Raw genomic sequence first — 18,033 nt, 5'->3', positions numbered from 1 at the left:
AATTCATTTACGAGGGGCCTCGACCCAGCAGAGTTCAGTGTCCTGATCGTAACGTCATTATCTGTTTGCCAATTGGAGGTCATTTGACCCTTTAAGTGACATGTGGCGCTAAGGCGCGCAATGTTTTATTCATCAATTAGGTTCCTTTATCGCGTGGTTTGAGGTATAGGGGTCAACAATATTTTACTGTGATGTGTTGGTGACGCATTCTACAAATGAATTTTATAGAAGCACAAAAGGTTTGAAGAGTATTTTAATCGTAGAAAGTGATATTAGTCAATGGAAAAACAAATTAAAGAATTTCATCTTTGAAACTCTCAACAATCTGTCCACAAAACCTGACCATCATAATTCCTTAAATGAGTTCAGACGTCGTCAACCCACAAAACTTCTGTTGAATTTTCAAGTTCAATGGAATGCTGCATTTTTATAATAAATAAACAATCGCAAGGATGCTTCAAACATTAAAAAAAGTTCCACTGCTTACCACTATATATATGCATACAAATTAGCTAAAGAAAATTCACTCATACTTACGAGAGTAAACATTCTCTGCTTTCATCTCCATTCTTACATCTCTTTGAGTTCTGCAAAAACAAAATCATAGGCATGGATATGACATCCATTTCCTTTGCAAATGCACAGAAGGATATGGAACGTCTCTTCAATCACTTTGATACTAATGGAGATGGTAAAATTTCCTCATCTGAGCTTCAGCTTATTATGAGAACTATTGGAGAAGAGCTCTGCTCTGAGGAAGCTGAGGCCATGCTACGATATGTTGACTCAGATGATGATGGTCTACTTGGCATGGAAGACTTCATTAGATTGGTGGAGACAGAAAGTAGTGAAGAAGAAAAGAGTAATAAGGAAGACCACATAGTAAAGGAGGCTTTCAAGTTATACGAGATGGATGGGAAGGGCTTCATTACAGATAGGAGTTTGAAAAGAATGCTTAGTCACTTGGGTTCGTCGAGGCCAATTGAACAGTGTCGTTCTATGATTGCTAGCTTTGATTTGAATAGAGATGGTGTGATTTGTATTGAGGAGTTTAGAGCCATGATGATGCTCTAATTCCCTAATTTGTTGATTCATATTTCCTATTTTAAGATCTATTTTGACTGATATGTTATTTGTACTTTCAGAGAAATAGTCTGTTATGAAACATTTATATTAATCAAGTGGCCTAACTTTATTTTAAGTTACTATAAAAATAACTTTTTAGCATAAAAATTTTAGACAACATCAAAAAATAGTAACCAAATAGAATTGTGAATATAATTTGATAAGAAAAACTGTAAAATCATTTTCTCGAATAGACCCTTAATTTTTTAACAATAATTTGATAACCTATTCTATTAAAGCTAGAGCCAATCCGCTCTAGCTGTGTTTATGGGCAAATTATTGCATCCGGTCATTGGACGCGAAGATAGGTTCGGATATTAATAAAATATTATTTTAAATTAAGCGCGTCAAAAGCACAGGTAAAGCGCAAGTAAAATGCAGGTAAAGTGCAGGTAAAGCTCAGTCAAAAGCGCAGGTAAAGCGCAGTCAAAGCGTAACTAAAGCGTAAGGCAAAAGTGCAGTCAAAAGCGCAGGTGACGTGACAAATTTTTATTGGATGTTCGAATCTATTCTCCGCATCCAGTGATCGGATGCAATAGATTGCCGTGTTTATGAGCCTGATAATTCGAGCTGAAAAAGACTTTGGATTGCTTTCTCCGCATCCAGTGAGCAATTTTTTAATAAAAATTCCCCACCAAATTGCTTTGCAGGCCTAATTGCAGGACTATAAATAGCTGACTAGTTTTGAATCTCATCCCAAGAAGACATAAAGAGATGAGGAATAGGAGGCACGTTTTCTTGGAGGACGCGGAATGGTAGAAGTTTAATAGTCTTCGAACGAAGGAGTTTGATCCTGGGATGCCGCCACCATTTAGGCTTACGGAGATCCATGCGGTGATACCTAAACATTGTTGGGTAAGGAATCCATGGCGGTCGATGAGTTACGTAGGTCGAGAAGTCGCGCCATCATCTTTGGCCTCGTGATCGCCACTACTTAAATCAACAGCTTGGTCACTTGGCCTCCATATTAGGCTGCACAGGGGATGATGTTATGTGCTCTCTTCATTCTTAGTCATGACTGGTATGCCAAAGCTAAACTCTTCCTTTGCTTTTGTAGTTTTGAAGCCCGCAATAGATCATGTTTTTTATTTTTTGATTTAATTTCGAGCTGTGGGCATAGAAGCTTTTTGGATTATCATAAAGTGAACACTGTGGTTGGTCATATTCTTCATTCTGAAAGCACAGTCAGGTAAGTTAATTCTCCACTACAGCAAATCATTTCATAACTTTTTATGTCATCCACTTTGCCTGCTACAACTATTACAATCCCTTGCACCAATCATAATACCTGGAGCATAACTACCCAAGGGTATTAAAGGAACTTAAATTCCATGTTATTCCTAGTATACATATAAGTGATATAACGCTTATTGTACATGCATTTACACATATATAGAAATCTCATTTTCCTCTACTCTATTTTCATTGTGACTATTCTTCTATGTTGCTTTCTCCTACTTGTCCTTCAGCTCATTGTAGGATTCGACACAGTATCAGAGAACTCAGCCTAACGGCCTCATCATGTTCTGTGAACTACATAGATTCTTCTATCCTAAAACTCAACAATCTTTCCATTCTTTCTCAGTTCAAATTCTTGATGTCCAATATTAAGAATATTATGCAAACCCATGTGCGTGTCGACAACTATCCACTATGGTGGTCTTAGATTCACAAACTTTTTATAGCAAATGGTTTTGATGGTTAACTAGATGGCTTATAATCCAGCCCAGTTCTTGATCTTCTCTTCGACACTGGTTAAAAATCCCCAAATATGCAATATACCCTATGGATACTTATAGATCAAAACCTATCAGCTATAATGTACTCAACAATTTCTTTGTACATTCTACCATATGTCCTAAATTTAGAGACCTGCTATCTAATTTGGTTGTCACTATGAAAAATTAGTAAATGACAGACTACCTTTCCATTGTGAAGCATTTAATGGACAACATTGTGGCTGTTGGAGGATCTGTAGACACAGAAGATATCATACTGTACATTTTGAATGGATTACTATCAAATTATGAATCCTTCAATACTTCAATTTGGACCAAACTCAAGCTAATAAATCTTGTGGAACGTTATTCCCTCCTGTTAAGTGACAATGTAAACTTGGCCACTGAAGTAGCCAAAGATCTGACATTAATAAAGCATGCTCTCACCATTGACTTTCATTTTGTTCTTTCTTCATTTAACCGCCGTGGGCGTGGTCTCTTTTCTCTTATTCGCAAATCCGCTAGATCCCATGCATGGCTTTTGCTTATTTGAAATATAATTAGCAAACCTAAAATTAAATGATGATAAATATGTAGAAAATGTAGAAATTCATCCTTCAATTGTTGGCATCGTGAATACCTGACATTTCATACACCACATGCTTTTGTTGAGAACACAGGTGTGCATCCACCCCCTTGTACATGGACACTGGTGCCACCGCTCACTAAACTCAAAATCTAATATCTATTCATCATCCCTCTACGTACAATGGATTGGACCAAGTGATCATAGAAAATGGAGATTCACTATCTATACTCCATTCTAGCAATGGCCTTATTCCTACACCTTTACGTAGCCTTTCCCATATCCCTATTCTTTATGTTCCTAAACTTTCTTATCAACTCCTTTATATTTCAATATTAACAACTAACAAAAATTATTTTGTTTTCTTTTACAACAATGGGCACACCATCAAGGATAGGAAGAATCTTTGCATACTTCTCCTCAATCCTTGTCATGATGGTCTCTACCCCATTGCTCTCCATTCTATGTTCAACTCGACCCCTATTTTAGATCTTCCTACAACTTCCTCTTCCTTGTGTCACTAAAGAATGGTTCACCCGAGTTCTATTACTCTTATAGATATATAAAAAACATTTTCTCAATTATATATCTCTTGTTCTTCTACTACTACAAAATGTAACTCTTTTGCTCTAGCCAAGAGACATCGTTTTCCATTTAATAAATTTATTAGACTTTCTTCTACTCCCTTAAACTTTATTCACATAGATGTTTGGGGTCCCTCACCCATTATCCCTTATGATGGGTTCAAGTTTTACTTAATATTTATTGACAATTTTTCTAGTTACATATGGTAGTGGTGAAAATACCCAATGAAAAAAATAAAAAATAATTAACAAATTCATTCATTTCAAAAATTTCATAGAAAATCAAGTCAATTGTAATATTCACATCCTTCGTACTAATGGTAGTGGTTAATTCATCAATAACTCCCTCAAACAATATCTAACAAATCACGGCATACACCACCAATTCAATTGTCCATATGCACAGTGGAAAAATGTCATAGTCGAACGTAAGCCCCCTCATTTACATGACACCATTTGTTCTCTACAGATTGAAGCTCATCTTTCGCCCATTTTTTGGGTTGAAACTGTGCCCACTAATACTTATTTAATTAACATATTGCCATCCCCCTATATATTCAATCTACCTCCATATTAGCTTCTTTACAACAAACCTCCCGACTACACTCATCATAGAGTGTTTGGTTGTTGTACAATCCTTGGCTTCTTCTTATTTAACTAATAAATTTGCTACTCAGTCTGCACCCTATATTTTTCTTGGATACCCTTCTTCATAAAAAGGCTATCATTGTTATAATCCAGCTACTAGTCAAACCTTCATTTCCAAATATATTATACTTAATTAATTCATTACCATCCCTCCCACACTCCCTCTCATAAAACCGCTCCACCACTCTCTCAACCTCTTCTTCTCCCCAACTCATATTTTGTCTCTTCCTACACATGTTGCTCCACCTTCTCATACCTCATCTCCTTCCCACTCAATGCATCCATCCACTTCCTCTTTCAACCTTCCCTCCAGCACCTCTTCGACTCTTAATGCTCCTCCAACCTCCATTCCTACTTCCCATTCCCTTAACACCACACCTCCCTCCTCCATTTCATCTCCCTTTATTCCTCAACATCCCATGCTAACTCGAATTAAGACTAGCCACCTCAAACCTCACCAAATCCTTGATCTTAATCACACCATATTTGACACTCAGACCTGCTTCACCTCCCTAGTATCGACAGAGAATTGTCATCCTTTCATACCCTCCTTGTGTTGGTATAGAATTGTCATCCTTTCAGATGTTCCTGGTGTTGGCAGAGAGAACTCGATCTTCTCCAAAGATCTTCTCTCAAGTGTCTTCAAAGAAGTAAGGAATAGATTTAATAAACTTACCAAGAGGTCCTTACCTTTGGGCAATCTTGTGAACCGTTCACAAATTTCACTTGTAAGATCTCTCTATCCACACACTCAAACACTCTCCAAAAGCACTCTCATTCTTGCTCTCAAAGAAAATAAAGAAGGATACTTGTCAGTTAGGTTTTTTAGGACCATAAATATGAGAGACACAAAAACCGTCCAGAAAACTAAACATTTCAATTTGTCCATCTTGGATCGTACAGTATGATCGCACATTGTACGTACAATCAGTTCAAAAATTGCTTGGATGATCCTGTATAAACTAATTTTGTACTCTATTTGGCGTACGTATGAACTCACATCGTATCATACGATCAGTTCAAAATTGAACTAATTCATCTGGTATGATGCTATTAGAATCACTTTCGTACTTTGGATAATGTATTGTACAAACCATATATTATATAGTACGATCTTTTTTAAACAAACCATGCTTCATTTGGTATAAAAATGGATGAGTCCATTTCGTACTCTAAATGTCATATGTATGAACAAGAGATCATATAATACAAATAGTTCAAAAAAATTTACTTATTTGAATGGACTAAAGGTTATGCACATATGTCATACTCTGGACATCGTCTGTATGAACCTATGATTGTACAGTACGATCCATTAAAAAAAATTTTGAGTTTGTTTGGAACGAACTGGTATATAGCCATTTCATACTCAAGACATTATATGTACGAATATAACTTTTTACAGTACGAACATGACTTAGAAAATTTTACCTACCATGGTTTGATCAACTCCATTCTAGGGTAATAATCGGTCAAATCAACTTGTACAATCTATGATCATAAAGTATGATTAGTTTTAAAAAATATAAGTTTTTACACTCCCTAGTATATATGTGTATGGTTACCCAATTACAATCACACTCTCTCAGACTCAAGAAAAATATAAAAAGTATATACTTCAATTACAATAAAACCTAATCTAATCTGTCTTGAAGTCTTCAACAGTCTGGAGTATGATTTTCCTAAAAAATTAGTACACAAAAACAACAAAAGCAGTATTTCTAATATATGTTAGGAGAAACAATAATCAATACAATAAGATTTTAGAATCATAAAAAATACACATGATATAAAAAAATAGTTATGAAAACTAAGTTATAATAATCTCCCTCTTTTTATAATCGAAATTTTTTTTCTTATTTGAGTTAAAATTTAAAGCGAATTTTTTCCTTAACACCCCCTAAATGAATGACCAATTTAAATCAAAGGGGTTCTCATAAAAAAAAATAACAACTACGAAAGATAAAAACAACTCCAATAAAAACACAAACATGAACAAAAACATACACAATACAGCACGTACAAACACACAACACACATATTTTAACACGAATAAAAACATACACAATACAACACATAAAAATGTACATAATACAACACATACAAACACACAATACACATATTCGAACAATATTATGACTCTCCCTTTTGACAACAATAAAAAGGGAAGAAAGGCTTGAAATGAAAAGTTTTTAAAGATAAATCAAAAGAGTTGACAAAGAAAAATATTTTAAAACAAATTCCACATGCCACTAATAACAAAAATGCATCCCAAATATTTATGGCACACTTTGAGTATTTTCCTTTTTTTTTTTAATCTTTTCATTATCAATAATCTTAAATCAAATTCCACTAATAACAAAAATAAACATATTAAAAAGGTAAAAGATAATAAGACATCTATTTTCCAACAATTATATCAAAATAATACTTGTCTTATATGAACATGAAATTGATATCCTAATCTACATCTATTTAAAAAATTAATTTAAATTTTGCAAAAAAAATTAATTTATAGAATAAAATAATTAAAAATGCATCTAAAAGATCAACCACAAAAGATTTCTTTTAAAAAATATAAATATTTCATGAAATGAAAATTAATACATGTTAATAAAACATTTCACATTTCATTTATTATCCAAACACATACAAACACCTTTTTCGTTTAAGATTATTTCATATCACAAAAACAAGATCAACATAAGAATACACTAATATATGAAAACCCTTTAATCAAAGGAAATACATCTCAACAACAGACATAACTACTCATAAGCAACAATAGCACAAAAATACGTCTAGTAATTAAAGGGGCCTTGATATGGAGGAGGTGGTGGACTGAACATTGAAAAATAACTATTGATCATAGCTACATTCATGTTCATCGAGTCAAACTGCCCCCAGATCCAATTCATGTATTTAATATATCTTGCATCTTGCTGATTTAAGTGATTCTCAATTTGATAGAAGTATTGATCAAAATGAGTTTCCAATCTATCAAAGCACTGGACCATTTCTTGGTAAAAATTCTGGTTAGGTACTGGTGCACGTGCCAGTTCTGGAGTAGGAGCTCCCCCTTCTTGCTCTAAATCATCACTCTTAGAACTTTGATTCCGCCCAAAAAGTGCTTAAAAAGAGACATCAGTAAAGTAAATAGGAAGTTTAGTGGGAGGATCATGATGGATAAGATTATACTTTTTTTCTAAGATATAGGCAACTAGATTTCTTAAAGCCACATTTTTCTTTCTCTTATGATGAGGAACTATAATCTCAAAAAGATCATAAATATAATCCATGATAAGTTGGGCTTTATCAAAAGGTTTTCAGTCATTATCAAATAAGTGACTGTGGACAAAAGAGGAGTCATATTTATGCGATCACCAGCTTTTGGAATAATTGAAGTTCTCAAAATGTGATGGATAATCCGAGCATTTTAATTGAGAGTGTAAATACGAGACAAATGACTTAAGTAATACCTCTAAGAGTTTGATTTAGTTTGGACCAATTAAAGTCAGCTCTAGAGGTTAAAGTGTGTTCTCTAATCCCTTGGGTTCTTAGGTGGAGGAAGATGCTTTGATCATCCTTCGTGATTTCTACTCGTTACTTGAGAATATAGGAGGTAATCCTAGAGTGGTCCTGATTTACTTTCATGTTAGCCAAAAATTTTAGAATGTCTCTTTATGGTAGACATAGATGAGAGTCGGGATAAATGACAACAGGGTTGAAGCAAATAGGGGCATGACAAAGAAAAGAATATCATCCTGAATGAGGAGTCAGGAAGGGGTAATTTTAGCAGTAGAATACTTAATGTAAGCATCCTCATTCTCTTTGGAAAGAATGTTTGCATCCCTACCGATTCTAGGGGAATATTCCTTAGAAATACGGGGTCATTTGCTACTTCTTTCCATTCTTAAGATGTGGGATCTAGAAGGTTTGGAATGGAAAGGAAAGTGATGAAAAAATTTATCCAAAGATCCTTCTATATAAAGAAAAATGACCTATTATACAATATAAAATTTATATCATACGTATGATTTTAAAATTGTATGGGGCAAAAATAATTTCATACATATTAATGGATACGGTTAAAAATAAAATGACTTTTCATAAAATGTCATTTCTGAGACATCCTTTCATACAGACTTTTGACCGTACAATCGTACAGATGAACAAGTGTTTGTCCAGGATGATCAGAATATTAAAGATCATTTAATGACTGTTAGGTTCTTTCCCAATAAAAACTGATAACAGGATCTTACATATGAAATGTAATTTCGTACGTATGATCTATAATCAATAACTGACATTAACAGAAAAATTATACCAACTCATACAGACAAATCATTACATATCGTACATTATGATGATGTCATTATAAAGTATGAACTCCTATGAAAAACTAAGTTTCATGCGCTTAACTCAGAAACCTATCATGTACAAGCTACACAATTCATACTGGATGAAAACATTTCATACAGAACAAAAATAACACTTAGAAAATAAGACATGATAATAAAACATTTTCTCAAAACCTTATATTAAATGACATGCTTCTAGTAAAATAAAAAATAAAACAATCACACAGCTAACAAAGGAGAACAAACAAGAAACTAACAAACCATAAAAAATAAAATATAAACAACAAACTCTTACAAACAACCTAAGAAAATTAGCAAACATACAATTACACAACAAATCAAGTTTGCAGAATTTTCAATTTAAGCATTAAGATCAATCACACCTAATTTGGTCTTTAAAGTGCTAAAAGTATCAAAAACCAGTTGTTTTATGAAACTGTCTGCATGTTGATTTTTAGTAGCAACATGATGTAATTCAATTTCACCCTTAGCTACATGATCTCTAATGAAGTGATGTCTTACTACATCTATATATTTGGTTCTAGAATGTTGAATAGGACTTTTTAAAATGCATATGACACTAGTATTATCACATCAAATTAGAATTGTTCCAATAAAAATTCCTATGTTAATCAATTATTATTTTAACTAAAAAACTTGTGCCACATAACTACCCAAGGCAATGTATTCTTCTTCAACATTAGATAGGGCTACTAAATTTTATTTCCTACTGAACAAAGAAACTAAAGAGTTTCTTATGAATTGATAAGTTTTAGGTATGCTTTTTTTATCATCCTGCAAAATCTGATTCAGAATATCCAACTATTTTAAAAGAAGAGTTGTGCTTAGGATATCAAATCCCTATGTTTTGAGTTTGCAAAAGATGTCTCAAAATTCTTTTAACCGCTATCAATGTGATTCCTTTGTATCATATTGAAATCTAGTATACAATCAAATTTCTAAATATTATATTTGGTCTGCTAGCAGTCATGTAAAGCAGTTATCCAATAATTCCTCTAAATTTCTTTTGACTAATAGATTTTCCCTTAAGATCCTTATCTAACTACACTGAGGAACTCATTAATGTAGTCACTGGTTTAGCATTATACATTTCATATTTCTTGAGGATATCCTTAATATACTTCAATTGACTAAGAAAAGTTCCTTCCTTATTTTTTTTATGCTAAAAATAAGAAAATAACTCAAATCTCTCATTAAACTCATCTCAAATTCACTGCTCATTATTTTTATAAAATCATCACATAGATTTTTATTTGTAGATCCAAATAAGATATCATCAACATATATTTAAATAATTAGTATGTCATCTTCTATCCCTTTCAAAAAGAGAGTGGTGTCCATACTTCCTTACATAAAAGATCTCTCTAATAAGAACGTACTTAACCTCTTATACCAAGCCCTAGGTGCTTTTTTTATTCCATATAATGCCTTTTTTTTTAATTTTAACACATGATTAGCAAATTTAGATTTTTCAATACCTGAAGGTTGCTCACCATAAACATACTCTTGTGTCACCCCATTCAAAATGGCACTCTTAACATCTATTGATATAATTTAAAACTTTTAAAATAGGCAAATGCTAACAAAACCCTAATTATATCAAGTCTGACTACAGGGGTAAAAGTTTATTCAAATCAATCTCTTATATTTTATTATACCCCTTGGCCACCAATCTTGCCTTATTTCCAATCATAACTCCTAAATCATTCATTTTATCTTTGAACATCCACATAGTTCCAAGAACACTTTTATCCTTTGGCCTTTCAATTAATTCCCATATATCATTTCTTATAAATTGATTCAATTCTTCTTGTATGGAAAAATCCAAAATTTATTTGAAAGTGCTTGTCTATATTAGTGGGTCCAATCATCGATATAAAGGCAGAATAGTTCACTTCTTTGCTATGCCGATGCTTAGTCCTAACACCCTTAATTGGTTCACCTAAATTCAATTTCTTAGGATGATTCTTAGAAAATTTTCATTCTCTAGGTAAAATGATTTTCTTTCAACATCTTCTTTCAAATTTTTCTTTTCAATTTCTTGGAAGATATTTTCAAAATGATCTCTTCTTGATCTGACTGATCAAGCTTGTCAACCATTCAACACAAATTAGTGACTTCCTCCTCTACTTCTATTTTTGAAGAATTTGAAGCTAAATCTACCCAAAATACTCTCTACAATCTCGTCTTGTCCTTCCTTACATTACTTTTCTCCTTGACCTTCTCCTTGCTAGGATTGGCTTTAAGATTAGTGTGTTCAGAATTATGTGTCAAGTATTCCTGTATTCATAATAAATTGCATCATTAGAAGCCTTAGCATTTTTATAGAACTTACCCTTATTCCACTACTAGCATCTCCTTTGCTTCCTCTTAAGAAAACTTTTAAATTTCCTTGTCTTCAAGGTAATATCATCTTCATCCTCAGGCTGAGACTGATCACTCTCTAATTAATCCACTTTCAATGCTATATTTTTCTTCTTCCACTTCGCACTTGTATCAATCTGTTTTTGAGTCACTCCTTACTCATAAGTAATTAGTGATCTAAGAAGATTGTCAATAGAATAAATATTTAATTCCTTTGATTCTGCTATAACAGTTAACTTTGCATCTGTTGACCTCATTTTTGTATGAGGTCACTAAGACCCATCCAAAATCCAGATTTAATCCTAGACCCTAGGATCCACTCTAGACCTTAGGATCCTTCTAGGTCCAAGACCTTAGAGCTTATTCTAGAGCCTAGGATTCCCTTAAATCCTAGATCTTAGAACTCTTCTAGATCTCAAAATCACTCCAATTTCAAATCAATCTCCACCCTTGATCAACCTCAATTTTAAATCAATTCTTATATTTGATCCACTCCAATTTCAATTTGATTCCTACCTGTGATCAATTTGAATCTCAAACTCCATCCAATTCAAATCCAAATTAATTCAAATTTCAAACATATCCAAACCTTGATCCAATCAATTTGACAATCCAAATTTTAACCTAGACTTTGATCCTATCCTTAATCTAGCCTTGACCCTATCCATCTATTAACAATCACAACATGATTGTAAATGGTTTGGATACTTCAATTTTAATTATTCAAACCTGAAATTCATTTCAGAATCCAGAAATCCTGACTCAAATCCTAAGTCTCAAGGCCTTGTCCTAAAGACCCTTTTTAGAGATTTTTCAAACATTTCAAAACCCAATCAAATGGCCTCTGATTCAGGGTCTATCACTTGCAAAGTGATAAGACATGTCTCTAGAGGCTACCCTCCAACTTTGAGCTCATTCTGAGGTCTCTAACCCCAGAATTTGAATTAAAATTCAAAGGCTGTAAAACCTTCAAATATTTACAGCCTATGCCACTGAGCCTGACCCCTTTGAGATCTTGACCTTGGAACCCTTATCCAAGCCTCCAATCACTTCCAGACCCTTGATTTTAACCCATTGAGCAGTAAACTGCATTTTTCAGACCCATTTTTGACCATAGTTGACCAATAGATCAAAATTGACCAAAATACCCCTATGGGGCTCAAATAGGGATTTCAAACCAAATGAGCTCCAAATGGGATGCAACCACCTCCAACAAATTCCAAATGTCATTTCAAATCTTTTGAACCTATTCCCAACCCTTGAGTCAACCTGGTTGACCAAGTCAACTGGTTTGACCCAAGAGGCCCTTTAAGGGTCCAAACATGTGTTTTGACCCAAATGACCTCTCTAAGTCACCCAACCACTTCCATTAACCTTAAAATATCATTTCAAACCTGTTGAGCCCAAACCCAGACCCTGGGTCAACCTGGTTGACCAAGTCAACCTAGGTTGACCAAACAAGCCCTTAAGGGTTCAAATGGTGATTTTGACCAAATCGACCCCTCCAAACCCTGGGACCACATCCAATAGACTCAGGATGATATTCTGAATTTGTTGAATCCATTTCTAGCCCCTCAACCCAACTGGTTGACCAAGTCAACCAGTTTTGGCCTAGAAGCCCATTAAAGGCCCATTAAGCCTTCTTAATCCATTTGACATGCATGGCTCTTGGAACCACCCTCCAATCCACCTAATCAACTCATTTGAATTACCTAAATGAAAATTTCATAACCCTTGATGGAGTTGACTGGTCAACCAGTCAACTCAAGGCTTAAGGGACCATTTGTATGGTCAAACCTTTCAACCCATTGAACCTAGCTCAAGCCACACCCATCCAGCCACTTGGAAAGACTCCATGACCTGCTTGGATGCCACATCAGCCCCATTGACCAGTTGACTGGTCAACCTGGTCAAACCCAAGCTTAAACCTCTTCTAGAAGGCTTTATCACATGCTAAGCCCCTTTCCCTTGATTTAAGCTGCTTTAGGCCGACCCCTTAATGTCCTAAAGCTCACTTGGAGCTCTCCTAACCAGGCTCAGGGCCTGGTTTAGCCTTAAATGGCAATGTCTCCCCCACTCATCCCAAAGCCGCCCAATAGGAGTGAGGCGTGCCCAGCCTTTGGGTCAGCCTTCTGGCTGTCCCAGGGACACTTGGCAACATCTGAGGACCTGGTGAGTCAATCCCAGCCATCCGTTTGGCCTGGGGGCGTTTGAATAGGGAGAAAAGGCCTTAATGCCATACACTCTAACCCTAATCATCTCTCACTACTCAAGCCGTCTCAAGTCCTGTCCCCAGTTCGTTTTGAATCTCCAGAGCTTCCTCTACCTCCCCACTACAAAATCCAAGTGGTTGCACGTCACCGGCGGCGAGTTCTCCGGCGAACCTTACATAATTCTAAGTCTGAACACCGTTATGAAAGTTTATTTTAATCCTTCGGGGTGATATACTCTTTCTAATGAGTTGATTCGACCTTAGAATTGGAACTTAACCTTAATCTTAAAATCCCCAAAGAAAACTAATATTTTTCAAAACCTGTTTTCCAAAATTCCACCAACAGCATCATAAATAATAGGAAAAGAATGATGATTTTTATTTACTTTTTTAGCATTTGTTAATTCTCTACCTAAGGCATACAATGAGGTGACAATTTGTGTGAAATGAATATACATATCAGTGATTAATTCATTCGGATTCATGCGAAATAATTCATAACCATATAGCAAAATATTCAATATAGATTATTTCACCATGTTAGTCCTTTCATATGTGATACAATGTCTATCTCAAATTCTTTTTCCAACTCTATAGGTAGAGATATACATATAGTCTTTAGATTTAAGTGCACCAAAAAAAGATTTAAATATTTAGCATTTAACTAAGTTAATTCTTTTTTTGTACAGTCCAGTCAGTAAATGGTGTTTCAGTTCTAACACCATCTATAAGTCTTGTTGGTCTAGTGTAGCCTTATTGTACTAAAATCCATATGTGATAGTCAAGCTATTGAAGAAAAGTAGACATGCATATTTTCCAAAAATCAAAAGGGGTGTTATCAAATAATGGGGGTCTAGTGATTGAATACCATTCAGGTGTATCATAGTTTTTAAAAGTTGCCATAATTATTTTCAAAAAGTTGTCTAAACTTTAATTTTTTAAAGTATGCTCTGATATCACTTATAAGTTTGAATAGGTTGTTAGACCTATTAAGTTTGTCCCTAAGCTAACCAAGAGGGAGGTGAATTGGTAATTAAAAAAAAACTCTTGGTAGTTTAAGAAAACTAATTTTATAATGTTAATTACAATAATGAGTTTTTCCAAAATAACTTTTAACCACAAAATTTAAACTTACAAAAACATAAAAATGTAGAAAATAAAAATAAAGACAGAAAAACAACATATAAATTTATAGTGGTTCGGTCCAACAAGACCTATGACCACTCCCTGAATACTCTCTCTTCAAGTATTGCGCTATACCAAAGTGACTCTCCTTTTGCTCTCATAGCAAGGTGGAGAATCTCTTATAATTACCCTCTCTTCTACATATCCCCGGTGTGACAGAGTACCGTCATCCTTTCACACCGTCTTGGTGTCGACAAAAAACCAATATCCTCTCACACCCTCCTAATATTGGAAACGAACCATCATCCTTTCACACCCTCCTGGTGTTAGCACAGAATAGGATCTTCTCCAAAGATCTACTCTCAAGCATCTTCAAAGAAGTAAGGAATAGATTTGGCAAACTTACGAAGAGATCCTTACCTTAAAGTTGAGACGACTTGTCAATAGGGACACGTTTGGCTGGAGGAGAGATCGGATAGGGATCTTGTATGGGTTCAGAGAAGATGATGAGTAGAGGAGTTTGGTTGTGGGTTTTAACATGAGGGGAGGTCGATTTGGAGGTTTTGGTTGCTGCTAATGGTTTCAGCTAGGGCTTTGGTAGAAGGTCTTATAGAAAAGGTCTGTGGTTGGTATAGGGATAGACAACTTATTGGTAGATTTTAGCTAATTAGGAAGAAGAGGAAGGTAGGTGTGGAGTTCAGCTTCAACAAAGGGAGGCGAAGCAAAGAGTGGAAGCTCTGGGTAATGAGGTTTAGTTTTACATGTGGAATGAAAGAAGGATTAGGAATTTTACATGCAAGAAAAGAAGCAAGGAAGAGGGCCATGTGTTCATTTTATTTACATGAGAAGGCAGCAAGGTTGAGAGGAATTTATGCATGCATGGGATGGGTGACTATGAAATAGCACCAAATTGCAATTATGAGGTACTACATCAAGCAACGTGGGCAGCGGTAGGTTTTGATTTTCTTTATTTTTTTTTAACTTGAACTTGAGATCAACAAATGCCCCCATATGGTACATGTTTAAAGCCAACCACATTTATTGCATGCTGATCAAGATATTTGTTATGTATATCACACTAGTCCTTTTATTTTGTAGATCTCCAAAGGCTTGTTTGGATGTCACGTCAAGATTCTTATTTTTCCGCTCTTTGAAAGCCAATCTTGGTGCCTTTGTAAATCATTAAATGCACTTCTGTTCAATAATATGATTAACATTTTGGTTTTAGTCAAGTAGATATTCATATAAAGGAGATAGAGTACTTCATCCATAGGTCCTTAGGGCATCACGCAATAAACTGACACTCATGGATATCATTGCCGCTCTTTATTCTTCCTTGGAGACCACCATTAATTTTATTTATTACATATTCAAAACAGATCAATATTTATCTTCTTTACAACCATATATGAATAATATTTTTGTTATATAATTGCAAGTGTCATTCAGAATTTGCCCGAGCTTTCTAGATTCATCAGTTTGTGGGACTCTACTGCCTCAGGTTTCTTACAATGACATTTAGTTTAATTATATTTTACTTTTTGCAGCTTTGCATACACTTGAATAATTTTTCTTCTTTCATTATGCTAACATCTTTGTTTTTTATGTAGATCTCAGAAGTATAGGATACATGTTCTTTGGAAAGAGTAGAGCAGAGCAATTGACTTCCTCCTAAAGCACTTAGGAGACAAATATTAGTTTCTACGAAGGATTATTTTATTTTCTTTTTTTTTTTGCTATGTAAGCTTATAAATGATGACAATAGGAAAATGTATGTAAATCTTGGATTAAAAAATGAAGTAATTTTCTAAATTTAGTTATTCATTAGTTTTTTTTCTTTCGACTCTTGTGGCTTCTGCGATTATTGTGCCCACAACTTTAGACCCTCATTGGAGCTTAGTAGATGCACTCTTCTCACAACTTTAGCTTGCCTTGTGAGGTTTTGGTTCTTTCTGCCTTATACTTTGAGCGGAGGATATTGGAGAAGGATTACCATAGGTCGGTGGTGAAAAGTCATCATTCTAGAGCTTTGTGCATAATGTACATGTTAATGATAGAATCCTCTTAGTTCACCTTGAAGCTTTATTTGAACTTTGGAAAAAAAATAATTTCTTCTCTTATTTGCTTTATGCTTTTGTGGTAAGGAAAAATTCTTTCGATCCTTTCTTTGTCCTTTATGGATTTATTAAAAAATTTGCAATTTTTGGGTTTAATTGATAATAGAAAATGTAGGTAATTTCTTGACCCTTAACCAGTTGAGAAGATTTCAAGCTAGGATACTTAAACTTATTGTATTAGGTGAGCTAGGATTTAATAGTTTGTTTCATCTGACTGCTAAAATGGGGGTTCATTTACTATGCCCTTTCTTATGGCTTGTTGAGTAGACATAACTGCCAGTGACTTGGCCACTTTTGGACTTGTTGAATCCGACCTCTTACGCCCATTCAAGCCTTAGACTTAAGTTATATAGATACATGCTCCATAAACTAGATTTACCAAAATTTGCAAATTTGGAGTCATCCTTCATGGTTTGAGATCTGAGAGCTTCAATGCATTTGATAGCTATCAATTAATACTCTTCCTTCCCACTTAAATTTGACTCTCCAATCACTTAGGAGAATTTAGTGGATTACTGCTACTTAATCAAATCGATTTAGATAAGCCTTTGTGCTTCATAAAGTCCCTAATAATTGGTTTATGAAATGGAGGTTCGTCTACTATGTCCTATCTTATGGATTGTTGAGTAAATGGAGCCGCCAACGATTCAGCCACTTTTGAACTTGTTGAGTCTGACTTCTTACACCCATTCAAACCTTAAGCTTTAGGCTATTGAAATTCTTGTGCTACTCTGGCCTGACTTATTGAAACATGTAGTCATAAAAGTCTCCTTTCCTAACTTTTAAAATCGCAATATATTTTGAAACGCAATAAATCATTCTTTTCAAAAAACCACCTACATGTATTTTGAAAAGTTTAGTTATCATATTTTATTTGGAGGAATAAACATCTTTCCATTTTAACCTTGACTCTCCGGTCAATTAGCAAATTTTCCTGGAATACAATCACTTTTACTTATCGAGTCAAAATAGCATTTTTTTCTTCTAATAGTTCCTTCTAACAATTTAACAAAATGGGGATTCCACTACTTTTGCCTTTCTTATGGCTTGTTGAGTAGATGGAGCTGCCAGCGACTCGATCATATTTGGGCTTGTTGAATTTAGCCTCTTACACCCATTCAGACCTTAAACTTCAGGTTGTTAAAAGAACTTGTGCCACTCTAACTTGATTT

At 34.5% G+C, this 18,033-nt stretch overlaps 1 protein-coding gene across 1 annotated transcript in view; it reads left to right on the top strand.

The window, feature by feature from the left end:
• The window catches only part of LOC110093222, a 29,693-nt gene extending 28,619 nt beyond the window's left edge, over positions 1–1,074 (top strand). The window contains exon 4 of the mRNA XM_028695703.1: positions 541–1,074. Coding sequence (XP_028551536.1) covers positions 541–1,074 — 534 coding nt within the window. The remainder of the gene's footprint in view (positions 1–540) is intronic.
• Positions 1,075–18,033: the final 16,959 nt, after the last annotated feature.

This window comes from Dendrobium catenatum, unplaced genomic scaffold (genome assembly GCF_001605985.2).
Source record: "Dendrobium catenatum unplaced genomic scaffold, ASM160598v2 fragScaff_scaffold_665, whole genome shotgun sequence".
Classification (NCBI taxonomy): Eukaryota; Viridiplantae; Streptophyta; class Magnoliopsida; order Asparagales; family Orchidaceae; genus Dendrobium; species Dendrobium catenatum.
Note: the sequence above shows the minus strand (reverse complement) of the source record. Positions and strands in the feature narration are given on the sequence as shown.